This window comes from Solanum tuberosum, unplaced genomic scaffold (assembly GCF_000226075.1).
Source record: "Solanum tuberosum cultivar DM 1-3 516 R44 unplaced genomic scaffold, SolTub_3.0 scf00450, whole genome shotgun sequence".
NCBI classification, from domain to species: domain Eukaryota; kingdom Viridiplantae; phylum Streptophyta; class Magnoliopsida; order Solanales; family Solanaceae; genus Solanum; species Solanum tuberosum.
The window spans coordinates 189,287-215,870 of NW_006239379.1; the positions used below are offsets into that span (position 1 = coordinate 189,287).

Sequence of the window (26,584 nt, forward strand, 5' to 3'; positions counted from 1 at the left end):
TTCTATTGTTTATAATTTTGTTTTTGGTCAGGTTATTTTACCTAGTCCTGTACTTAATGAAGGAGAGCTTGAATCTCTTTTGAAAGATTCACACTTAAAACCTCATGTTTTGCCGACATTTTTTGATGTTGGGAAAGGAGTTGATGGGTCCTTGAAAAGGTCTCTGGATAAACTATGCGAAGCAGCTGACGAGGCTGTCAGAAATGGTTCTCAATTGCTTGTTCTCTCTGATAGGTCTGATGAATTGGTAAGTTCTCTTTTGGCAATTTTCGTGCTACTAATCTGTCTTTTAGTTTCTTTAGTGGTGGCATTGTGTGCATAGTTAATTGACATTTTGTTCAGGTGCTGGTTTCTCCAACTATATGCAAGTCTCAGTTTTTCGATTTTGAGCTATTTTTAGTTAACCCCTTATGGGATTACACAGGGAATGTTGTTGCTGTTTAGTTTACCCCTTGAGTAACAATATTTATTTCAACAAATTTTTGAACTGTTGAGTTCATCATCTTTTTTTTTTCTTTTCTGTTTCTTGTTATCTTTGAGGACTGGTTCTTTCTGAATTTCCTCTCTGATGTCGTTCTTTTGAAAGTTCAAATTTCTACTATAGCAGTCTGTCTTTTGGATCTGTTAATCTATTTTCCCTCTTAATTCTTCCCTGATAAGAACTTTAGTGCTCTTGTTGTAGTTAACAACTGCAATTAAACTTAATTCCTTGCTGCCTCCAGGAAGCTACTCGCCCTGCGATTCCAATACTTCTTGCTGTAGGTGCCGTTCACCAGCATCTGATTCAAAATGGCCTTAGAATGTCTGCTTCAATTGTTGCTGATACTGCCCAATGCTTCAGTACTCATCAATTTGCTTGCTTGATCGGATTTGGTGCAAGGTTATTTTCAGGATATAAAACTCCTTTCTGGTTTTATTTCCCCTCCTCATTACAAGATGTCTAGGTGATTTGAAGTGCATCAATCTGTACTCTTTTGTCAGTCTGTACAACATACTAACCAGAACAGATACTGCAGTTAACTTAATCCAAAAGATGGAACAATGTATCGTTCAGTCTGTACGACATACCACCCTCTTTATCTGTGATCTGTCACAGAACATATTTGATTAGTTCAATTTATTTTACCACTGTGGTAAATTAATCTTTTCCCCTTAACGTAAATCATCTGGGGTCAGTTCTGCTGTTGTATTCAGGCAACGACTTACTTATATTTTCTTTTTCATTCAGTGCTGTATGTCCATACTTGGCATTTGAGACATGTCGACAATGGCGCTTGAGCACTAAAACTGTGAACTTGATGCGAAATGGGAAAATGCCTAGTGTTACCATTGAACAGGCTCAAAAGAACTTTTGCAGGGTATTCCTTTTCTTGTGATTGTATGTTTACTAAAATTCTGTTTCCTGGTTGGCATTTTTAATAAAGAGCACGTTGGAGATATGTTTTGCTAATGGAATTTTAGGGTTCAGACGTGCATTTTGCTTTTATCTACATAACTTTTGAAGACACAACTGACAGATGCTTGCAGTTCAAAAAAGACAATGTTGACTTGATCTTTTTCCCCTCAATTGCAGGCAATTAAATCTGGCCTTCTCAAAATTCTTTCAAAAATGGGGATCTCCTTGCTCTCCAGGTATCTGCCAATATAGTTTGAGCCAGCAATTTTCCTATTGTAGCCATTCTTTCTTTTCTTGTTTTTTTCTGTCTTCTTTATGTCAGTTTACTCTTCTACGTTTCCTCATCTGCTTTTCTCACCAAAAACTATTTGGTTCAGTTATTGTGGTGCACAGATATTTGAAATCTATGGATTGGGGAAGGTGGTTATGGATATTGCATTCTGTGGCAGTAAATCGAGCATTGGTGGATTAACCCTTGATGAGGTATTAAGAGATGAAGCATCTGATCTGTGAATGGCCAATCGTGTATCAATTTTGGTAAATAGTGTTGAAAGTCTTAAACTATGTTGGCAATTAGGTAAAGGGAAGAAAGCAGAGTGTGGGAATTTTTTTTCTTTTCGCTTGCTTGGTATGACAAGAAATAGGGTAAGTGAAGGGAAAAATGAAGTTTTTTCTTCTGGGACCCACTTATTTCCCTCTTGCTTTTGTTCCTTTTCGCCCTTGGTACTTTCCCTTTCCTTATCCAGTTGCCAAGCATAGCACCCCTCACATTCTATTGTAGGAACCATCAAGCTCAATAGTAGCAAGGAAACCACATTGATTGCACTGCTTCTTGAACATATGAGGTCTGTGTACTAAGACTAATAAAAGAAGTTTTGCATTTATAACTCTTCACTCTGAAGTGTGGAGCTTTTCATCCACGTACTCTATCTTTGTTGCTCGGACTGTTCAAAATTTTTGAGTCTTCTTCAAAGTAGTATATTTGTAAGGATCTGACACGGTTGTGACAGCATTTATGAAGAGTCTGAGCAACATAGGTCTATGTATTGCACGTGAATTCTTCTTTAAGGGTCTCATTTTAATGATTGGAATTCACTATGAGTAAGCTGTTACATTAATGGTGAGTTTCCTCGATTTCAAAGTGATATGTTCCACTGAGCAAGCTGATCGACTGATCTTATTACAGTGCTAATGGAGTCATATGGAATGTACTATACATACTATATTTGGCCTTGAAATGATTTTGGTTGCATCTTACCTATAAATATTTGTTCGCTGCTTTAATTGCTTTCTTATAGCATAAGATGTTGATCACATTCATTTTGGGAAATCTAGCTTCTTCAAGAGAATAAAGATATAGAAAGTATTGGAATTTGGAAGAATATTGAAAGTGTGTAACTTTTTAGCTCCAATTTCAGTGGGATATCTGTTTTGTAAGCTTCAGCTTTAAATATTGATATGCGAAATAGTTGGTTGGTTTCTGCAGTGGTCCAATCAGACTGCTGGGAAAACCTTTGATTTAGTTAGGCAGAAATAGCTAGCGTTAGAATTAACATGATGATTGTTTCGCTTCTTTGCATAATTGATAACAAATTGAAATAAACATTTGGTTAAAAGTTTACCTTGATCTCTGAAGTTCTGCAAAATGTTGGCTCAGATGACATGGCGGTATACTTACAATCTGTGCTTTTTGCAGCTGGCAAGAGAGACTTTATCATTCTGGGTGAAGGCTTTCTCTGAAGATACAGCAAAACGACTAGAGAATTATGGGTTCTTACAATTCAGACAAGGAGGTATATTTTTCTAGAGGCTAAAACATAGAGGTTTCTGAAGTATATCTTTTCATCATACAGTATCCAGATCTATGGAACCTAAGCAAATGTTGTAAAACTGTATTGACCTTTAATGTTGTTTAAAGTCTGCATATACCATGCCAGTTTCTTGTGTATTTCTAGTTCAAGATAAAAACATTGCATGTGAGCGCTCTGGTAGATTTTCTTAACATGCTAGACTCCAAGCTTGTAGAGAGGTAGTCGTTAGGAAGCCAAGATTTACCAAATTGAGATTCTCGTGTCAACTCATAATGGTGGTCTGCTGAGTTTGTTAAACAGCCTTTGGCATTCTATTTCTTATGTGTCTGTTGTTTTTTTAACATTCTAGACTCCAAAAGCTAGTATAGAGGGTAGCTGACCCGGATAGCATTGTTATCCAAAAAAAAAAGGAGATTGTATAGGTATAGGTGTAGGTCAGAGTTGCCTCTCTAGTCTCTACCATGCAAAGGTAGGGGTAAAGTGTGCGTATATCTTACTCTCCCATACCTACTTAAGGGATTACAAAGGGTATGGTTTTTTTTAATGTATTAGATGTGTCGTAATTTTCTTGATTTTAAGACTAGGTTACTTTTAAACAAACATTTGAAGGGATAAGAGAAGTAACCTAGATAGTGTCGATTAGCTTCTGCCACCTTCACTTTTCAATGTCTGACCAGGATAACTTGTGCATTGCCAGAGTTCAGTGAGGAAAGTTGTGATTCTATTTCCTTCCCCCTCTATGTGCATTTTGCGGAGTCTTTTTTGAGAGAAGGGTCCAAGAAATAACAGAGTCGTGTCTACCTGCTGGCTAGTCCTATAGTTCCATCGTGTCTACCTGCTGGCTAGTCCTATAGTTCCATGTTACTCCAAGAAACCAGCTTTCTTAGAATCTTATATCTTGTTAAACTTGTGTTCCCTTCTTGCTTCTCTTGAGCAAAAGCTACATGGTGAAGGAAAAATCAATATGGTGCACTTACCTTAAATTGTTACAAGTGCGGCAATCTGGTGCTTTCGACATGAAATAGGGATGTCATTTCGAGCTGTATTTTGTGAATCAAAAGATACTCTTTTAATCGTCCTTTTTTTTTTTTGAGAAATGAAAAGTAGTGTTGGTATCTTTGTCTCAAGATGAAGTCTTAATAGACATGGGCCTGTGTTCCTTTTTGTTTTCATTTCTTTGACTCTCTCTTCCCTTAAATTAAAAGGTGAATACCATGGAAACAACCCAGAGATGTCAAAACTGCTCCATAAAGCTGTCCGCCAAAAGAGTGAAAGTGCTTATTCAGTATATCAGCAGCATTTGGCTAATCGACCTGTAAACGTGAGTTGTTTTACTAGATTCTGTTTCTTTTACTGGGATATCTTTGCATTTTCTTATCATCTGGATATCTAATTTAATCTTGTAGTTTACTACTGCCGACTTTATGTATTTCCTGATGCATCGACAGCCAAATGTCACTCCAGAAAAAGCAGACGCATAAGGGGCATTAATAGTAATTGCTGACATAAAACATTCTAGAAATTTCCCCTTTGTTGCTTATGCTCAGCCTAATATCACTCTTGAAAAAGCAGATTCATAAGATGCATTAACAGTAATTGCTGACATAAACCTTTGAGTAATTTCCCCTCTGTTGTTTATGCACAGCCAAATATCACCCTTGAAAAGCGGATGCATAAGAGACATTAATTGTAATTGCTGACATAAACCTTTGAGTAATTTCCCCTCTGTTGTTTATGCACAGCCAAATATCACCCTTGAAAAGCGGATGCATAAGATTCAATTAATAGTAATTACTGGCATAAACCTTATGGTAATTTGGCCTCTGGTGTTTATGCACAGCCAAGTATCACTCTTGAAAAAGCGGATGCATAAGAGACATTAATTGTAATTGCTGACATAAACCTTCTAGTAATTTCCCCTCTGTTGTTTATGCACAGCCAAATGTCACAGTTGAAAAAGCGGATGCATAAGATGCATTCATAGTAAGCGCTGTGTTATCAAAGGCGAAAAGCCCAAAAAAACTCTTAAGGTCCATTGGGGCTTTAAGCGCAAAGTTCAAATAAAGCGTCGGCTTTAACGGAAGAAGGTGCAAAGGAAGAAAAAATACAAATATATATATTTTGTCCAATGCTAATAATTATAAACATTAATGAAAAATATATGAACAAAGAAATTGAAAAAAATTTATGATAAAGTGAAATATCAATTGTTTAGTGTCATGTCTTCAGCAAAGGCTCACTGGCAAGGAAAAGTATGCCTTAGAACTTGATGACACCGAAGCACATAAAGCAAGGCGAAGCACTCAACACGTTTTGAGCCTCGCTTCAAGGCTTAAGCACACCTTTGACAACACTGGATTACTCTGACATAAACCTTCTAGTAATTTCCCCTCTGTTGTTTATGCACAGCCAAATATCACCCTTGAAAAAGCGGATGCATAAGAGGCATTAATAGTGATTGCTGACATAAACCTTCTGGTAATTTTCCTTCTGTTGTTTATGCACAACCAAATATCACTCTTGAAAAAGCGGATACATAAGATACATTAATCTAATTGCTGACATAAACCTTCTAGTAGTTTCCCTTCTGTTGTTTATGCACAGCCAAATATCACTCTTGGAAATGCGGATTGCATAAGATGCATTAAAAGTAATTGCTGACATAAGCCTTCTAGTAATTTCCCCTCTGTTCAATCTGTTAAAGATGAAAGAAGGGTGAATACACAAAAACAGATTGTCGTTTCTGAAGATATCTATTTATTGCAGGTTCTCAGAGATCTTCTTGAATTCAAAAGTGATCGTTCGCCTATACCAGTTGGAAGAGTGGAACCTGCTTCAGCAATTGTGCAGCGGTTTTGTACTGGTGGCATGTCACTTGGAGCTATTTCAAGGGAAACTCATGAAGCTATTGCAATTGCAATGAATAGATTGGGTGGAAAGTCGAACTCAGGAGAAGGTGGTGAGGTATGTTGTACCTGTGTTGTGTTGAGCACAGTACCATTGGAATTGTTCTTTATCACCGACTATTCTACAGAAATGATGATGTTTTGATTGTTAATTTCAAACAGGATCCAATTCGCTGGAAACCACTTACTGATGTCATTGATGGATATTCTCCAACACTTCCACACCTTAAAGGTCTGCAAAATGGAGATACTGCGACAAGTGCAATTAAGCAGGTATGTGCACTATGAGTTTGCTCTGATGTTTGTTCGTCCTTTTCATCTAAGTTGTGTGGCTCTTCCCTTTGACGCCGCACCCATGTCGGATTCTCCAAAAATAATGTACTTTTGGAGAATCCGACATGCAATCATTGACATTCTTGAGAAGTCTGAGCTACATAGCGTTTTAAAGGTAGGTTATTTTCTTGATCACTTGTGGAGAACGCGCTTGACTTCCTTACAACCTTTTCAGGTTGCTTCTGGACGCTTTGGTGTTACTCCTACATTTCTAGCTAATGCCGACCAGTTAGAAATTAAAATTGCTCAAGGTGCAAAGCCAGGTGAAGGTGGCCAATTGCCTGGTAAAAAAGTCAGTGCTTACATTGCTAGACTAAGGAATTCAAAACCTGGAGTTCCTCTTATATCTCCACCACCACACCATGATATTTATTCTATCGAGGATCTTGCTCAGTTGATTTATGATCTTCATCAGGTGAAATGCGTGTTTTCTTGTTCCTTTCTATGGCGATTTTCATTCATGAGCAGTATCAACCCAGAAGCTAAGGTATCTGTAAAGAATAATATTCTGTTTTCATTCATGAGCAGGTCAACCCAAAAGCTAAGGTATCTGTAAAGCTTGTCGCTGAAGCTGGTATTGGTACTGTGGCTTCTGGGGTGGCAAAGGGAAATGCTGATATCATACAGGTAACCAAATAGTTGTGCCTGTAGCTATGCATCCTTTGTGCTTTGACCTGTTCAGAGATTGAAGCTTAAATCTAAAAGAAAGAGGAGAAATTGGCCATGTTTCCTGAGAGAGAGACTGCGAGCTAGCTCAGCTTTCAAACATTTTTCAGCTGGCTGTTATGGTGGACCACTTGCAATTTCTTTTTCCTTTTTTTTTTAATGAAGTAATAGCTTATTAAGGTGATGGAAGAATTGTCAGTATGTAAGTGGCAAAACTAGAGACCAATAAATGCGTTTTTCTTCAAATAACCGCTAGTCATCCATACCAAGTAGAACCTCATGTTTGCACCATAAATTAACTAGAAATAAATGGCAGACCTTCATCTGCTAATAATCATTTTTATACCTTCAGATGCTTTCCTGTTCCTTTCCCTCCAAAATTAAACGACTTGAAGCTTTGTAGGAGTTGAAATTTAAATGACCATAACTTTTTATTTTTTTTCCTGTAGGTAAATCCAAAATATCATTATTAAGGTGTAGTTTCAAATGCCCTATTCCCTAACAAAATGATACTTTCCTTTTTATGTAAAATTAAATTATTTTTTGGCTTGGTACAATTAGATAAAAATTATATTATTAATTTCTATAGATTGGAGGGAAAGGTGGGAGTCATCTTTTACATTCTTAATGTTAAGATATTTGAAATCCTAAAACTAATTTACCTTTAATGTCATTAGGTATGACATGGAAACAAAGAATGATCCAATATTAGGTTCAAAATAGAATTCGAACATCTCATTGACAATCACTTCTGCAATTATGACACATCATGTGGAGATGCTAGTTGAAATATACCAAGACATTTCCATATACCTTTAATTTGTATCTAAGCAACAGAATTGAATTAATGGTTTCTCCAATGATGGTGAATTTTTAGTTGTGGGTAATTGCTTACTACACCTAAGTACAATCATTTGTATAGTCTTGGCAAGTTATACCTCATAGGTTCATAGTTATTCTATGGCCTCTTTTGTGATGTATCTGGTGTAGACTGTAGAACCTTCCTTGTTTGGGAGTAGGACGGTTGGGGGAGGAGAAGGTGATACCTTTGTGTAAGTTTTGGTACTAAAATTGCTCAATCGTATTCATCCATAGAGGTATAGATTTATATTAAAGAGAAAGAAACAAACTAGTAACCTGATCCCTTAGTTCTAGGAGATTTGAGAATCAAAGAATGATTTCAGCAGATGCAATTTCCTGAAATACTTGATTGCATGGCAGATCTGATTTTATCAGTTCAATTAAGATACTAGTCCTACAAATCAGATCTGATCACAATTGATCATAATCATATACAAATCAGCATTCCCACTCAAGTTGACATGTATATATCTGTATGCATAACTTGCTTACGAAAAATTCAAATTTTTGATGTTATTTTGAAAATCAAACACAGTAAGCTAAGTCTTTTTGGCGGTTGTCATTTGCAGATATCAGGGCATGATGGGGGAACTGGAGCAAGCCCAGTAAGTTCAATTAAGCATGCTGGTGGCCCCTGGGAGCTTGGACTTACAGAGACACACCAGGTTATCTTTTTACTGTACAAATGAGCCATTTTCAGTGTCTATTTAATAATTATTCTTATTACATGGAAGTTCGTTGCATTAAATACTTTCTTCGTTTTAAGTATGTTCTTTTTCTGTTTTAATTCTTTGAATGGATGTGTGCAGACACTCATTGAAAATGGGCTAAGAGAAAGGGTTGTTCTTAGAGTTGATGGTGGATTTAAAAGTGGATTTGATGTCATGATGGCTGCAGCAATGGGTGCAGATGAGTATGGATTTGGTTCGGTAGCAATGATAGCCACGGGTTGTGTGATGGCTCGCATATGCCATACTAACAATTGTCCAGTTGGTGTTGCCAGTCAGGTAGCCTATGTCCCATTTTCAATCATCTTCATCATATTTATTGATAATCTTTGAATTTTTCTAACATTTTGGTTCTCAAAAACTGTTAGAGAGAGGAGTTACGAGCTCGGTTCCCAGGTGTTCCCGGAGACCTTGTTAACTACTTTTTGTATGTTGCTGAAGAGGTAACCTCACTTGTATTTCTATAGAAAATACAGACTGTTCATTTCCTGGGTTAACTTTCAGTATTCCATTGAGAAAATGTCATGGTTACATTGATCATTTAGGTTAGAATTTGAACAAGAATAGGATCGTATATATTGTCTTACTTGAAAAGGATTGTAATTTAGTGTCTATAAATAGGGCTCAATATAATAATGTAGAAAACACAATTCAATACTCCTTTTGTCCCAGTTTATATGACTTACTTTCCTTTTTAGTCAGTCCCAAAAAGAATGACACATCATTTCTATATTAAGTAACAATTTAACTTTAAAATGCCCATTTTACCCTTAATGAAATGATTTATAGTCACACAAATATCTATCAATTACTTTAGACCACAAGTTCCAAAAGTATTTTCTTTATTTCTTGAACTCCATGCCGAGCCAAACTAACTCATATAAAATGGGATGGAGTGAGTAATATTTTTTTCCTTTCTCACATGGTATCAGAGTATTAGTGAGAAACATCCGAAAAATACAGTCAAAGTGCCGTCTATCAATTTTGGTGACTGTAACAGTTGTTTGCGTCATCTTCTTCTTTCCTTCAGTGTTCGCGAAAACCAACACTGCCATCAAGCTCGGAAAGCTCCAGTGACCAAACCCCAGAAAAACACTCTGGTTGAACTCCAATCACACGCGACTTAAACCTCCGACGCCTATGACACATGCGCCGGTGCACGAGGCTTGTTCCAACATGTTCTTTCGAGCCTTGTTTTTTCTGTTGAGGTAGCCTAGGTCTTGCAAACCTTACTATCAATTTTATTTTGGATTCCGATCACTGGAACCCTATTCTGGCACCGCCAGTGGGCTTTTCTGCCGAGATTTGGATTTACCGATAACCAGATCTATGTTTCTTGTGCATACCAGTCTATTATGATAATATCTCATTGAGGGTAGGATATGGGAGTAGAGTTAGTTTTGGGGGAAATATATGGTATGGATCTTAGTTATAAGATAAGTTTCCAAGCATTTATAGGGTATCTTTTCAGAAGGAGGCGATAGTCAAACAAATTTAGGGGGACACAAGGGGAAGAAACACTGTGGGATTTGAGGTTCAGAAGGGATTTCCAGGATTGGGAGGGGAATGAATTTTAAAGTTTCTAACTTTACTCCATCAACATTGTGAGCCTTTAAACGACACGATACAATGAGATAGAAACTGGGGAACAATTGCTTGTTTTCTATAATGAGATGCTTCTGGTGAGGGCGGAGGAAATTTTTTCTGTAAGGTCGATTTGGATTCCTAAGGTGCTGAGGAAGGTGTGCTTTTTCACATGGTTAGCTGCTAGAGAGGTGATTTGATGGTGGAATACCTTAGAAAGTCTGTACAGCTGGTATTATTTATGCAAAGAGGCAGGCGAAGATCTTATCATCTTCTACTACACTGCCTGGCCAAGAGATTATGGTGAGATATGATCAGTTGGTTTGGTATGTCTTGGGTGATGCCAAGGTCTGTGAAAGATCTGTTGTTTGCTGGAAAGTTGGAAGAAGCTGGAGAAAGACCAGGACTAGGAATGCTGCACCTCAGGCTTTGATGTGGATAATTTGGATAGAGAAATAGAAGCGCTTTTGAAGGGGTAGAAATGAGTTTTGGGCAGTTAAGGAGTAGTCTTCAGTGTGTTATTTGTTTGGTTTACCCATGTAGTCCTGAATTTATAGAGGATTGAGTGTCTTTTGTACAAAACCATATTCTTTTGTAGGTTCTTTACTGTTTGGTATACTTTTTGTGTACGGTCAATTTTGGCCTTTTGATTTTTGAAATGAAATGATTTACCTGATCAAAAAGAAAAAGACTTCTTTTGTTGGAGGTTATGGACAAAGCACGTGCTCCCAGTGACACGAGATGAAAGAGAGAAAGATAAGTGAGGTAACAAAACCGGATGTGGAACTTGATTCTTGGTAGATAAGGAAGGAATACGATTAATGAGATAACATGATGTGAGAGCTGCATCAGCCAAAAATGTGATGGAACATGATTTGCGGATAGAAACCCAAATTGATTTCGGCTTTTAGCATGGGATGTCTGAAAATATTAAAACAACTCAGATGGATATTTCCTCTGCAAAATCCAAATCAACTAGAATATCAGCAAACAAAGAAAGTAGCAAAATCTTAGGGTAGAAGTGACCCGACTAGGACCTGAAGCTCTTCCTTGGTATCAAGATGTCAAGGGAAATGAGAGAAAGTATGGTTACCGAGTTATCATGAGTCACACTTTAAAGTAGACATCTGACACCAACAAGGTACCATTTTCAGAATTTATGATAAGCTGAGATGTCCCAACTTAGTATGTAATAGATGTGACCCGATTAGGACCTGAAGCTCTTCCTTGTTATCAAGATGTCAAGGGAAATGAGAGAAAGTATGGTTACCGAGTTATCATGAGTCACACTTTAAAGTAGACATCTGACACCAACAAGGTACCATTTTCAGAATTTATGATAAGCTGAGATGTCCCAACTTAGTATGTAATAGATGTGACCCGATTAGGACCTGAAGCTCTTCCTTGTTATCAAGATGTCAAGGGAAATGAGAGAAAGTATGGTTACCGAGTTATCATGAGTCACACTTTAAAGTAGACATCTGACACCAACAAGGTACCATTTTCAGAATTTATGATAAGCTGAGATGTCCCAACTTAGTATGTAATAGATGTGACCCGATTAGGACCTGAAGCTCTTCCTTGTTATCAAGATGTCAAGGGAAATGAGAGAAAGTATGGTTACCGAGTTATCATGAGTCACACTTTAAAGTAGACATCTGACACCATCAAGGTACCATTTTCTGAATTTATGATAAGCTGAGATGTCCCAACTTGGTATGTAATAGATCGAGTGAATCACTAGCACGGAAACTACGGAAGGAGGACAAGGTGTAAGTGATTTAAGATTTAGGATAAGTGATCAATGAATAAGAGATTAAAAGATCACCAGAAACATAGAGAATTGAATTTTGAAGTTAAGGAAGAACATGGGCTAGCTTGACCTATTCCAGATGCCATGGTTTGAGAACCATTGCGACTGCCGAAAGAAATCTGGAGTAAGAAATAGTAGCAAAAAGAGATTTATCACTAGAAATGTGACCGGATCCACTTGAATGAATGACTCAAATACAGGAAGAAGAAGATTGACGGCGCAAGTCACACTATTACCTGTTTGAACGACATAAGTTATCTCACGAGTTGTCTGCTTATGTGCTTTGAGTTGAAGCAACTCAATATAATCCAACAAAGAGACCAATAATCATCCGATTATTTGAAGTATTGGATTCCATTTTGTTGCAACCAAGTTTCTTGATAACCTCAGGAAGATGGCTGGAAAATGACTAAATTTTGTCGCCGGAAAGTTTAAACTTGCTGTAATATGCTCAAATTTGGCCATAAGATTTTGAGAACAATCACATGCTTGGTACGAAAAAGTGTCAAAAACATTGCAAGATCAATGTTACAAAAATGAAGAAAAACTGGAAAATTGACTATACTTGCTGGAAGACATAGTTCCCACAACTGAAATCCCCACAAAACTTTGATAGGTCGAGTGAGAAGGAGTAAGCGACTACTACAGTGTTGAGAATATGCAAAAGAGCTGTTGGAAATGATAGTTCACCAGAAAACTCATTGGACCTCGCCGGAACCCTAGTTCATGGTCAGAATACCCCTAAGAACCAAAGGAACAAGCTTGCTTTTTATCATAAATGGACGCACGCCCCGACACATCACATAGAACGTACCAGATTTTTTTTCTATTCAGCGTGTGGAAGCGCATGACGATACCTTTTTCGGCATGGCTGGATGGGCTTTTGTTGTCGAAATATGCCCGACGTTGTGGTGTTATCGGTTTATGCACAACACTCACGAAAATAGGAGGCAATTGAAACAGGTTCACAGTCACTAGAAAATTGCATGACGACGATCTTTCTTTCTTCTGGAAGTTGCAAATTGTGAATTGATTATTCTCTAACCTTGCTCTGTGTGTAAACTCCGCTTGATTATTCCTTAAAGCTACTCGGTCTTAGATAGTGAATATACAAGTTCTAAGATAGGAAGGAAAATATTCTACCTAATTACATAATCGATCTGATTAGATCCGACTAATCCTAATCGATACACAACGTCATTTACAATATTCGTACAACTTTCTTAACATTTTCACTACTTTCCCCCCTCCATGCCATCTGCTGACCTCACCCGTCTCTAAGCTGTCATTGTAGTTTCTCTAAGAACTACTCAATTTCAGTTATTAATGGCCCTTTTGAAAGCTTGAATGATCTCCTTTATCTCTCTTCCGGTAGTCAACCATTGTAACCTCCATGTTATTTACCAAATCTGAAACATGTGGATGTGTGATAGCTCAATGGATGGGATTCTCAAAACTTGAGTATGAACTAATATAAATGTGGAAGCAAAACTAAGGAACATTAAGAAGACTGAAGAAAAATTAAAAGATATGGGAAAATTCAAGGAAATAGTTCCAAGAACATCCACCAACGCAAGTTTTGATGATTTAACAAGATCCAAATAACATCGCATTGGTTATTGGATGAACCAAACACCTTTACTTAAGAAACGAATCAAACTTAGAATCATATCGTGACCGCTTCATGAGTAACATTAGACAACAATTAGTAATTGGTACCAATTGCTTTCTAAATATACCAAGAAGTAACCAAAGATATCAAAGAAGTTATCTACCTTGAATTCTGAACTAGGTAGGTCAAAAGATAATTCCCAAAGCAATCTGCCACCAAAGGTTCAGATGAACTCTCAATAATAATATTCTTTAAAATATCTGTTTCAATGAAGGAAAAATAAGGAAGGGGGCTGGTCAAATATACAATTCAATAGGAATGAAATACCTAGGGTCATAGAAGGCGGATGTCCACACATAATCCATTGCAGTCAACATAGAAATATAACTTGTAAATATAGAGTCTATAAACTAGGTTAAATAAATCCTAATTTTGGGCTGCTGTATTTTCTCCTTTTTGGGGCAGATTTGGGTTCCATCCACCTCCTTTAGAACTTCAATTTGGCCCTCCAAATAGATGTAAGACTTGGTAAAAAAATCTTCTTTGGCTAGAGATTGTCTTCCATCATAGCACACTTTTTAATTGCTCATTGAGTTTGTCTTGAAATTTCCTTGTTTTAGATATTGTCATGCGTCTTCTTGAAACTTCCAAAGTTTCATCCATGTCTTTTAATGACGTTGAACTACCATGGATGCTACCAATTTGCGTCCTACAAAGTTGTTTCTTTAGTCCAATATCCTTCCAAGATAATAGTATCTTTTCTCAATATTGCTAACGGCTACCCGATTTGCCCTGTGAATGTATTCCTTCCCTTCATGATCCACTATAGCACACTTATCCTATAAGAGTCTATTACCTCACCCGGAAACATATACTGTTCACTAATATCATATTAGGCATTTATTACACTTCTCACCATAAGGAGTACTCCTGCCAAGTGAATCTCCACACCTACTTCTCAGTATTTCTGCGTTGAATGTCCGGATATATAGTTCCCCTTCGTGTGTAGGAACTCTTTATCTTTTTTTTTCTACCACATTCCACCAAAAACTTCTTTACACCCTCATTTCCTTCATACAAGAAGTATCTCGTATTTTCTCCAAATTTCTTGCAATGCGAAAGAATACAAATAAAGACATATGTTGATCTTTTGTACTTGTAGACTTCAACAACGTAATTTCCCCTCCTTAGACTAATATTGTCTCTATCACTTGCTCAACCTTATCTCCAATTTCTCTTACAAGAGATCCTTATCTTTGATATTCTTCCCGAGAAGCAACCCCCAGATATGCTGCTGATAGTAGCCAACAAACATGGTTTTACATGATACAGTTGCAGAGTAAAGATTCAAGCGACAGACACAGAAATCACAAATTCCCCCTCCCCCCCTCCCCCCACAATAAACACACATATATAAGTGATATGAGGATGATCAATTGTGTTTGGATTGCAGTTCTCGAGTTCATTATGTGGAACTGGAAGAACAAATATGTATATTCAAAAGTCACTTCATGAAAAAATTGCAAGCAAGGATTTGATGATCTAATTAACTGTCATATTTTTTTCATTTACTGCAAATTTTAAATTTGACCTGATCAGTGTGCCCATCTTTGTTTCTCTGCATAATTTATTTTTCCACTATCTTTGTCAAGGTGAGAGGCATGTTGGCTCAACTAGGCTATGAGAAACTGGATGACATAATTGGGCGCACAGATATACTTAGACCTCGAGATATATCATTAATGAAAACTCGGCATCTTGATCTTAGTTACATCCTCTCTGTAAGTATTTTTAAAGACAGTTGATGTATCGGTCAATTGATTAAGTTACTTATAGTTGTTTGTGTATTACTTTATTCCTGTTTTATCTGACAAGAAGAATCAAGACATTTCATTATGATTTTAGAATGTTGGGTTTCCTGAATGGAGCAGCAGTATGATAAGGAACCAGGAAGTTCATAGTAATGGTCCTGTTCTGGATGATGTTTTGCTTGCAGATCCGAAGGTAAGATCACTTAAAAAATTTCATTGCATGAATTGAAATATTCAATGAATCATGTTAAGAAAATGAACCTTGAGCCTAACTCAATCCCAAGAGCTAGCTCATAAATGAGAATTGCCCAAGGTCATATAAGTAGACAACAACCCATACCCTCAACCAATACGGGACTCTAACAACCGCAGGGCTGCACACTCAGGGATACATAGTTGAAGTTTCAACAACATAACTTAGGGCCCAACATTGGGTAATCCAAGTACAGGGATGGGTCTGGATACCATGCGATGATATGAAGAAAATGAACCAAAGGGCCTAACTCTACCCTAAATGGTAGCATATGATGTGAGAATTATCCAAATCCATATCAGGAGACATCATTCCATACCATCGGTTGAAGTGGGACTTAACAAATAAAAAGGAAAATAAGGACAATTTATTCAGGACAAGTGAGTAGAACCCGTGATAAGTGATTCTTGTCATATATGTTTTACTCCTGTCCCATTCAGAGTAATTTTTCTTCGATGGAAAGCGGTTAAAAGGAATAACAAAAAAGAAAGTTGGGCAGTCTCTGGCACAGAGAGAGAAGCATCTCACATTTCCGTGTTTGTAATACATGTTTATTTGGTGCCTTAGTGAAATGAAAAATCCATTTAATTCCCATATTCTAGAGGAAATTATAAGGAACCGATGGAAAACTATTAATATGCAGATATCTGATGCAATTGAGAATGAAAAGGTGGTCAACAAGACAGTTGAAATATACAATATTGACCGTGCTGTATGTGGTCGTATTGCGGGTGCCGTGGCCAAGAAATATGGTGATACTGGTTTTGCTGGGCAGCTGAACATAACGTAAGATTATCTTTTGTGATTTGTCTTCTGTATTTGCAATTATTATATTTGGAGTCCTAGATCAGCATGAACAAGTCAACTCTTTCTCCACTATGCAGATTTACCGGGAGTGCTGGCCAATCTTTTGCTTGTTTTCTGACACCTGGAATGAACATCAGACTTATTGGAGAAGCTAATGACTATGTAGGAAAGGTTTGTTGGACAACCTATATCTTATCAATATTCACCATGTGGATTTGAAACTTTCTGTTATGGTTTCCCTAACTGGGCATTGGTAATTAGTGTAGTGTAATTCTGGATCACATGCCGCATGTGGTTTCTCTGATGTGCAAACTGCGAAGCAATATTGCCAGGCTGGGTGGAGCTCACTATATGAATTTTAAGAATATAATAGGTTTTAGGCTCGTATGGAACTTCTATTATTATTACTACTACTACTAGTTTAGTGTACGTGCATCTCGCGTTAACCAACAAAAATATATACAAGAAGAACAAAATTATTAAAAAAATAGCAATTGACACTTTAATAGCTTTAACTTTAATTAATTGCAAAGTCCTAAATATTAGGATAATAATTAAATGACAATGATTTGATGAAAATAGCAAATGACAATTTTGTCTATTGTAGTGTCTTTTAATGAAAGCCAAAAGGTTTAATCAACATTTCTAAGGACCGTCATGCTTTTAGAGTAATATACATTATTATTATTATTATATATTTTAGACATTTTTCAAGTCTATCTTATTTGTTATGATAATGTGATATGAGTTTAAATGAGAAATCAGGATTCATATAGTTTGACCCCACCTATTTTGGGATTGAGAAGTAGTTGTTGTTTACTTGAATAATTCATTCATACTAAATGAAGTTACTGAATCAAATTTCAAAAGGGCATGGCTGGAGGAGAGTTGGTTGTAACTCCCGTCGAAAATACTGGATTTGTTCCAGAGGATGCTACCATAGTAGGGAACACCTGCTTATATGGAGCAACAGGTGGTCAAGTATTTGTCAGAGGTAAAGCAGGAGAGCGTTTTGCTGTGAGGAATTCTCTTGCTCAAGCTGTTGTAGAAGGAACTGGGGACCACTGTTGTGAGTACATGACAGGAGGATGTGTTGTTGTGCTTGGAAAGTAAGTATTACTTCTTGTTCATCCTCTACTCATTATCATAAGAGATTTGAAGGTACAATTTGGACAGTGCAGAATTCGGGACATGGATTTGAGCTATGTTTTCTTGCTTACAACAGGGTTGGTAGAAATGTAGCTGCTGGTATGACTGGAGGTTTGGCATACATTCTAGATGAGGATGAAACATTTGTACCTAAGGTGAGATTTGACTCACCTTTATGAATATTTACTCGTCTATCACAACATTGATGTATTCAAGTGCCTTTTAGATTTGCTTTTGTTACAAAGTTTATGAAGAATCTGTATCCGACATAGGTCATTTTAGACTCAAAATAATCATATTAAATTGCAGAGTTTCCTTAAAATTCATGCAAAAGAGAAGACCAAGATGATCTCACTTTGTCGAGAACTGAGAGAGAAAATTAATGGATATCTGTTTGAATTCTTTATTATTTATACGATGGTGTCTGTGATTGATAAGGATCACCTTGGGGGTTCAAGAATTGAATAACAAACTTAAAGGAAACTGCAGAAGCTTAAAAAAATTAAAAATTAAAGAGAGAAATTCAACAACAATAACAACATACCCAATGAAATCCCACAAGTGAGGTTTTGGGGAGGGTAGAATGTACACATACCTTACCACTACTCATGGAGGAAGAGAGACTATTTTTGAAAGACCCTCGACTCTAGTGCAACAAATCTCGGTATAAAAAAGGAGACAATGAAGAGAATAAGCAAATAACAAGGAAACAGTGCAAAAGTCTACCAGAGAGGAGCCAAAACAACAATAAAATCATGTGATAATCAAAACTCCATAAACAACATACTAGGATAGATTATTAAAAAACAATAATAAACAATGATAAAAAAGAAAATAAACAAGAACTACAATACTACAACTAGTTCCATCGCAAACCCTAGCCACCCTAAGCAAGACAACACTACACTACCTACTAATCTTCTATCCTAATATATTCCCTCTACACCATCTTATCTAGGGTCATATCCTTGGTAACGTAAAGATGCATCATATTCTGTCTTATTACCTCTCCCAATACTTTTTCACCCTTTCTCTGCCTCTCCATGTACCCTCTATAACCAACCTCTTGCATCTCCTCACTGGTGCGTCTATCATCGTCTCTTCACATGTCCAAACCATCTCAGTCTTGCTTCTATCATCTAGTCCACAATAGAGGCTTGTCCCACCTAATTCTGAATATCCTTATTTCTAATCTTATTGCTCCTAGTATGACCACACATCCAACTCAACATTCTCTTCTCCGCAACATGCATCTTCTGGACATGGGAGTTCTTGAATGGCCAATATTCAGTCCCATACAACAATGTCGGTCGAACCACCACTCTATAGAACATACCCTTGAGTTTCGGTGGTACCTTCTTATCACACAAGACTCCAAAGGCAAGCTTTCACGTCATCCATGCTGCACCAATACAATGTGTGATGGCATCGTTGATGTCCCTACTCCCTTGAACTATAGACCCGAGATACTTGAATCTCTCTCTTGGGGATATTTTGTGTGTCAAGCCTCACTTCCATGCCTACCTCAAAAATGGAATTTAAGAACAGAAATTCAAGAATAGAATTTAAGAATTTCACCAAAGATCCTAAGAATCCTAAATGGGACCTGGTAGTTACAATTCATTGGGTAAACTAATTACTTTAACTAGAGAAACAAATCAAGAACTTGGATTAAGTGATCTTGACTTCAAATTAAAGAAAGTTGAGGCAGTAAGTTGCTTAAGGCTGATTTCTTTCTATAGTGACTTAAACCAAAGATATCAATTAAAGGAAATTTCTTTATATCCTAAAGGGATGTTCTGTAACTTCATTGGCGCCAAGCGTGAGGGAAGTTCAGTGTGCTTCTTTCACAACATGCTATAGTCCTGGTTGCCTTCCGGTGGTCTTATAGCTTTAGAAGTATATGGTCGTGTAGGAAACCCCTATATATTTAGTGTAAGGGGACGTCTAGATAAAAACAAATGGTGTAAGGAGAGGTTGGTTATAGAGGCTATAGTGTTAGGTAACTCTGTCCACGTAGTTTAGAACAGATGGGAAGAAATCACCTAGTGATTTTGTCTTGGGATTTGAACCTTGAGACCTTGTGTTGTTTAGCCCACTTCATTAACTATTAGGCCACACCCTTGGGTAAGGATAAAAAGACATATTTGTGAATTTAATGATTCTGACTGTTAATGAAGGAGTATGTGTAGGTGATGTTTCGTTTAGAAGAAGAGTATTTAGGTTAAATCTTTTAACTTTTTAATTTGGAGTTCTCAATTTTGTGATATCAATTTCACTTGAAAAATAAATTGAAGTTTGTGAGTGATAACCATTATCACTTGAAATACTCCTCAAAAGAGTTTTTCACCTTAAAATTCTCAATTTAAAGTAAAAATTGAAGCAATTGACAAAATTATAAAAATAACATCAATTTGTGAAAAATGGAATATTATATGAAAATAATGTGCGTGTATATATATATATATATATATATATCGAAAATTGTTTCTATAAACAAAATATTTGCATATGATAAATTGGAAACCGATTATAATGTGTGTGTATATCCCAACGAAATAAAATGATCTATAAAAGGAATTGGATTAGCTTGAAGCAAAGAAGAGGGGTGGGGGTGCAAATCCAGGAGGAAGAAGTGTTTGAGGCTTGAAGATTTTTAAGACCAAATGTACCAAAACAACTGCTAATATGTAACCAAAACACAGTAAATAACAACTTGGCCGCCATAATGAGTTCAGCCGCCACAACATATAACCTAATAAATAAAAGCATATGGAATGTATGTATATCTGAAGATATATACATTTTTTTTTTGAAAAGGGAGAATTGGAAGAAGAGAAATATTGCTAGGGCATTGGTTAAATTTTGCAAATATCTTTGGCAATGCTCCATCAAAGTATTTTTTTGGTCTAATCTCAAAATTCTGTCAACCAAGATAAGCAATGATTAATTCCTTTCCAAACAAGAGGATTTTCTTCAAAATCGGGTCTGATAGTTTGTGGTGACTATTCACAGAGCAACAATATTTGCCTCTATATGTAGCCTTTTTATATGTATATATTAATAAATAGGATATTTAGGCACATTAAATAAACAAGGCATTTATGGAATTTAACTTTTATGTTTTGGGGTTCTCATTTTTAATATAATATAGATAGATAGATAGATAGAATTTACTATATATAAATTGTGTCTTCTTTAACCAATAGTAAAAAAAAAAAAAAACCTCCAGAAAATGGATTTTTTTTTACTACTTTAAAATCTTGGGAGAAAAAAGTTTGTGTTGTTTGAATTGAAATGAAGGGGTGATAAGGATGGAGGAACTTGCGTCAGTAATCCAATCTTTAAATGAACATCTAATTCTAAAGATGCTTGAAGAAACATGGTACTTTGTGGGTTTGTGTTTTTTACAATGGACAATCGGGTCTTTGGGTTGGGTCTAAGAATCTGTGGACCAATAAGATAGAGTCACATGATTAATTAATGGAATTTTACACAAATCCGGTAGTGTTAAGAGCTAATTACATCCTATCCCTACTCTTTTCCAAATATCAAAAATTTCTTAAATTTGGTGGAATCCAGATACATCCAAAAACGTCCCAAAACATCATGTTCCGATGTCGGATACATCCCTCAGCGTCCCGATACATCACGTCTCGGTTTTGGATACATCACTCAATGTCCTGATACATCACGTAAAGTGATGTATCCGACCGATACATTGCGTTAAGTGATTTATCCGAGAAAAGGAGAGAGTAGGGATTTTTGTAATTTTTCAAATTGTAGGGAATTTTAGAGAATATGGTAAAATAAGTTGTGTATTTAGGTCATTTTTCCTTAATTAATTAATCCTGGTCACCACTAATTGTTCCATTTAGAAAGGGACAATTATAGACCTAAAAAAATGTTTGGGCATTTGTGGTCTAATAGGTGGAAAAGTGGAATTTTTGATATGATACATTATGGGCTTTTTTTTTTTTTGCCGAAAAAATTGGACAAGTCCAACATCCTCAGGAAAAGGAAAAGAAATAAATCCCAACTACCTAGGGAAACATTTAAATGTGCCCATTATATTCTGGGAAGTATGACTAAGTCTCCTAAAACCATGGAAAGTAAGGTTGCCTAAATTGAAGGAAAAACTCCTTAATTTGTGGGTAGTTTTAGGAGCCTTTACCCCATACTTGCCGCAAAGTTGGCCTCTTTGTGGGATGATTTAGGCCTTCTTTGGTTGGTGTTCGGCCCCCAATCTATATCCTCTTAACTTCAGTTTGGCCCATAAAACAATTGTAGCACCTGCCAATCATCTCCTTAAGTCTTGAGATCCTCTTCCACAATTACCATCTTCTTTATTTCCCACTGAAAGCCGAACCACCTTGTTTTGCAATTCTTTAGCTTGAAATCTTGTGAATGACCTTCTTGTTATTTCCAAAGCTTCATCCTTGTCCTTGGTTCTATCAGTCACACCTTACTCATACCTCGATTTTTCCATTGGGTATTTATTATCTTTCACTAGCACATGGTAACCCTGCACATCAATATTTAGACAAATGACAAAATCACCCAGTGTATTTTGATATCCTCGGGATTTAAACTTTGGTCTCTGATGATTCTTGTTCCACATCATTGATTGCTAGTATACTTTTAGGAATTCAAACTCTATGGTAGATCTATAAATTAGAAGTCTGCAACAAAATATCTGATGTTTGTTAGTCACCAAAGCTGCAGACATTCTTGCCCACTAGGGTAGGATTTGAAAAGAATAACTTAATCTCTTGGTAGACCATGTGAGTAAGCAGACATTCTTGCCTTGTTATGAAAGATTGAAAAGTACCTAAATCTCTTGGTAGACCATGCGAGTAAGCAGGCATTCTTGCCTTGTTATGAAAGATTAAAAAGTACCTAAATCTCTTGGCAGACCATGTGGTGATTTCATCAGTGACAGATACTCACCAATTTGAATCATAAAATCATATGTAGCTTTTTATATGACTTTAAGCTTTACCAACATGTATTAACAAATTTGATTTGGCTTCTTGAAACTGTGTTCTTCTTCGCACATTTTCTGATACTTTCACCATTTTGTAAAGGTAAACAAGGAGATTGTTAAGATCCAAAGAGTGGTTGCTCCGGTGGGTCAAACACAGCTAAAGAACCTAATCGAAGCTCATGTGGTAAGTACACGTATATTTTTCGTATGTGCCTGCATGTTCGCATACACATGCTCGATTAATGACAGTTCATTGGGACATAATTACATGTTTTAAGAACTTGCCATTTATCTGCCCACAATCTAATTTGATAAGCTCCCATCAAACTTTTTCTAGTATTAATCCATCTACAATTTAAAATGTGTTTGTGGGAGGTGTGGGGGGGACTTTTATCTTTCTTTATCCTATGATTAATTAATGGGTTTTGGCCTTAAGTTCACCACATGGCTTTAATCAGTAATACAGTTAATTGATGGTGTATCTGCTTTGCATGAATGGTGTCCACCCTATTTTTCTTGGGATCTTACAAGTAACAGACCGGATTCACTGTTTACTTTTCCTAATTGATATACATAAATTATACACTGATCATGCACACTATGTGCATATTAGATATGAAGTTTACATATATTATGCATTCACTCACTATTTGTGGTTTACACGGTTGGGTGAGGCCATTTAGATTAGTTCTTCATTTTTGTTCTCGGCTTTTTGAACGAGTTGCTGAGTGGTTGAGGTGTAATATGTTCTAATGTAAGTGTATTCGTCGTTTCTAGGAAAAAACTGGCAGTACAAAAGGCTCTGTTATCCTCAAAGACTGGGACAAATATTTGCCACTCTTTTGGCAATTGGTTCCACCCAGTGAAGAAGACACCCCTGAGGCCAGTGCTGAATATGAGCAACTGGCTTCTGGGCAGGAGGTCACTTTGCAGTCTGCAGAGATGCCATTAAAATAAATTTAAATACCAATTATATGCACACAGCCATGACCACGGTCTAATCAGAAGACAGTTTGTACAGGAAATTCATTTTGAATTTTTAGAATCAGATTGTCTGCAAAAGAGAACAGTGAAATCTGAGAGAGAAATACTTAAGGATGCAAGCTTACCTTTGTCAAAGAAGGGACATATCTTTCGTGGTGCTTCAGCAGTTGTACAGTGATGATGGAGAAATTGTAAATTCTTGATAAATTATGGCATAGTCGTGCCTTTGCCAATATTGCTTTGCTGAAGAACTTGGAAGTTCAGACACAATGTTAATGCTTCTACTAGTTCTGGCCACTAATTTTATTTTTTTGCGTTCCAGTGGGCTTTCATTCTCATGCCTAATAAGTTGTAACTTGTATCGTGATTTTGACTCTGATTCAAGAATGTGTAAATTAGAACAGCATATATTTACTTGTTCGGAACATATTGATATATAGCAATGCAAAATGCTTCTTTGCTTTAAGCATGAAATAATAAAAGTGGAAATTTCAAAAACCACGGTAAACCCAACTATTCTTTTAAAATTTAGTAAATCTAGCAACACTTGCTCTCCTCCTTTTCTCAGGCGCCTCTCTCCTCTATGGCTCGCATCTCTCATTCTACTTCCTATGTGTATTTGTGCATCTCTGCTTCTCTCATCCCCCTCTATTTGTGTATTTGTGTATCTCTCCTCGTGTCCCTCTGCCTTTGTGTATTTGTCTACCTCTTGTTCTCTTGTCCTTCTCCCTTTGTGTATTTGGCGTTTTCTCGTCCCTCTTCTTTTGTAAATATGTGTATTAGGTACATGTAGAATCCACAACATAGATGGATATTGTTTTACATGTTAGCAAAACCTCCCATTCATATATATAATATTTGCCTGTTAAGAATTCAATTTGCTAGTTTGTTTCGAGTTGTGAAATCAATTGTAGCTCCCAACTGCAAATCTGTGTTCCACCCTGACCTCATGACTTGGGTAATTGTTTTGCATATGATCGCTTATGCCTTGAAAAATGAGACATAGTTGAGTGTTTATCAAAAAATGGCGCAGTTGTTGGGGATTTGTTTACGATTGTCTTTTGTTGATTCCTAGATTTGAACTATTGTGCATTTTGTGTTCTTGTTACTTTGTGTTGTTGCTTGCAAAAACGGGGGAAAATGGACCAGACGGGTGACGACGAAAGTCTTGGTAGTGTGGGGTTTGCAAATGAAATTGTCGTTGAGGAAGCACCCATGGATTTGGGTGTAGCTGGAGCAATTCACCAATCATCGGAGGTACAGGATGTCGTATTTCAAGTGACAAGTCCTTCATTTGCTACAAATGGGATTTTGTGGAAGTTTGTCTCCCTTTCAAGATGTGAACCATGAACCAAAAGTCAGTCCGACTAAGGTTGTTTCCTTTCTCATTGATCGGAGAGGCTACCACATGTCTTGGAGAGTTACACCGAGGATCCATTACCACTTGGGAGGAATAAAACACTGTTTTTCTCGAGAGATTCTATCCTTCCTTTATGATGTTGAAATTGAGGGATGAGATAAACAATTATGAACAAATTTCAAAAGTTATACACGATCTGTGGCTGAGTTTTAAGAAGAAGGTAACAAAATGTCTAAACCATGGGCTATTAGATTAAGTTTTACTCCAAATTTTCTATCATGCATTAGATGAGGTGAATCAAGGAGTAGTAAACAAACTTGGTTGGAGGTTCTTTCATGAACCTGACCTACCCTCAAGCTACCATCTCTCTTAACCAAATGACAAAAAATAATATGGCATGGCATACTCAAGATAGGGTGAAAGGCGGTAGTGTTGTTGCCTCAACAATGAAAAATGAGATGAGAAAGAAAGAGGAGGAACGAGATGAACAAATGGCCAAGAGGATGACTAATATTGACTTCCTAGCAAAACAAATGATGGGTGTCGGAACCAAAAGTGTAAATGCTATTGGAGCACAAAGTATTGCTTTTCTTGAAAAAAGAAACTAATTATGCCTTATTTGATGAGGATATTAGATATTTGGCAAATCAAGGGTTGGGTTCTTGACTAGGATATCAAGCGACAAACCAAAGTTCTTAGCATCCTCGAAAACAGAATCAAGGTTGAAGAAATAGCTATGGTCAATGGAGAGACCGCGAAAGACAATGGTTCGAGCAAGATAGAGCTAGAGGAGATGATAGGTACAACCATCGAAGTTCAGATCTGTATGTACCTCCCCAAAAATCTAATCCTCCTCAAAACCAAGAATGTGTGAGTGATCCAGCTATATCTAAAATTGAAGAGATGTTGAACTGAGTTCTAAATAGAGTTGAGTCTACGTACAATGGGGTCAAGGAACTCAACAGTGATGTTTTGAATTTGACTCAAACTGTCAGCTCTCAAATAGAAATCTCAATATATTGTTGAATCAGAGTGCAGAGACCATAATGTGGGAATACTATGTCTAACAATAAGCCTCTACTACATAATACTAGAACAAGCCCTAGCTCACTTGAAAATTTTGAAAACTGAAGAAAGTCAGAAATGACATAAAAGGAAACATATGTGGCATGCCCTTGAACCATAAGGATACACCAAATCTGATCAAGCTGATAGGATCCAATACTAATCCAACTCGATGCTAAGTAAAATCCCAACATAAAATATGTGTAATCATATCAAATTCATGTTCATATTCCTTGAAATGGTAAGAATCTAGTAATACTAAGTCAATCATGGAAATTCATAATCATAGCTCCTTTAAAATATCATGATTTCATAACATAATCAATTCATAAGAGATACTTAATCTAAAGCATCTAAATAATGAAAATCTTTCATAATGAGAATACTTCAATCGGAAGTAATCTAATTTCATAAAACATGATGATACTTTATTTGAAAGCATCTTTCATTCATAAACA

At 36.6% G+C, this 26,584-nt stretch overlaps 1 protein-coding gene across 1 annotated transcript in view; it reads left to right on the forward strand.

Annotated features, from left to right (window-relative positions):
- Window positions 1-24,175, forward strand: part of LOC102600112 (ferredoxin-dependent glutamate synthase, chloroplastic) — a 45,896-nt gene extending 21,721 nt beyond the window's left edge. Inside the window, exons 12-33 of the mRNA XM_006363706.2 lie at window positions 32-247; window positions 723-880; window positions 1,229-1,358; window positions 1,574-1,632; window positions 1,774-1,879; window positions 3,093-3,189; window positions 4,413-4,528; window positions 5,974-6,171; window positions 6,276-6,386; window positions 6,622-6,861; window positions 6,975-7,073; window positions 8,543-8,638; window positions 8,783-8,980; window positions 9,070-9,144; window positions 15,363-15,491; window positions 15,616-15,714; window positions 16,418-16,560; window positions 16,659-16,752; window positions 17,452-17,690; window positions 17,807-17,885; window positions 22,818-22,901; window positions 23,495-24,175. Of these exons, the coding sequence (XP_006363768.1) occupies window positions 32-247; window positions 723-880; window positions 1,229-1,358; window positions 1,574-1,632; window positions 1,774-1,879; window positions 3,093-3,189; window positions 4,413-4,528; window positions 5,974-6,171; window positions 6,276-6,386; window positions 6,622-6,861; window positions 6,975-7,073; window positions 8,543-8,638; window positions 8,783-8,980; window positions 9,070-9,144; window positions 15,363-15,491; window positions 15,616-15,714; window positions 16,418-16,560; window positions 16,659-16,752; window positions 17,452-17,690; window positions 17,807-17,885; window positions 22,818-22,901; window positions 23,495-23,674 (2,946 nt within the window). The 3' untranslated portion in view covers window positions 23,675-24,175. The remainder of the gene's footprint in view (window positions 1-31; window positions 248-722; window positions 881-1,228; window positions 1,359-1,573; window positions 1,633-1,773; window positions 1,880-3,092; window positions 3,190-4,412; window positions 4,529-5,973; window positions 6,172-6,275; window positions 6,387-6,621; window positions 6,862-6,974; window positions 7,074-8,542; window positions 8,639-8,782; window positions 8,981-9,069; window positions 9,145-15,362; window positions 15,492-15,615; window positions 15,715-16,417; window positions 16,561-16,658; window positions 16,753-17,451; window positions 17,691-17,806; window positions 17,886-22,817; window positions 22,902-23,494) is intronic.
- Window positions 24,176-26,584: the final 2,409 nt, after the last annotated feature.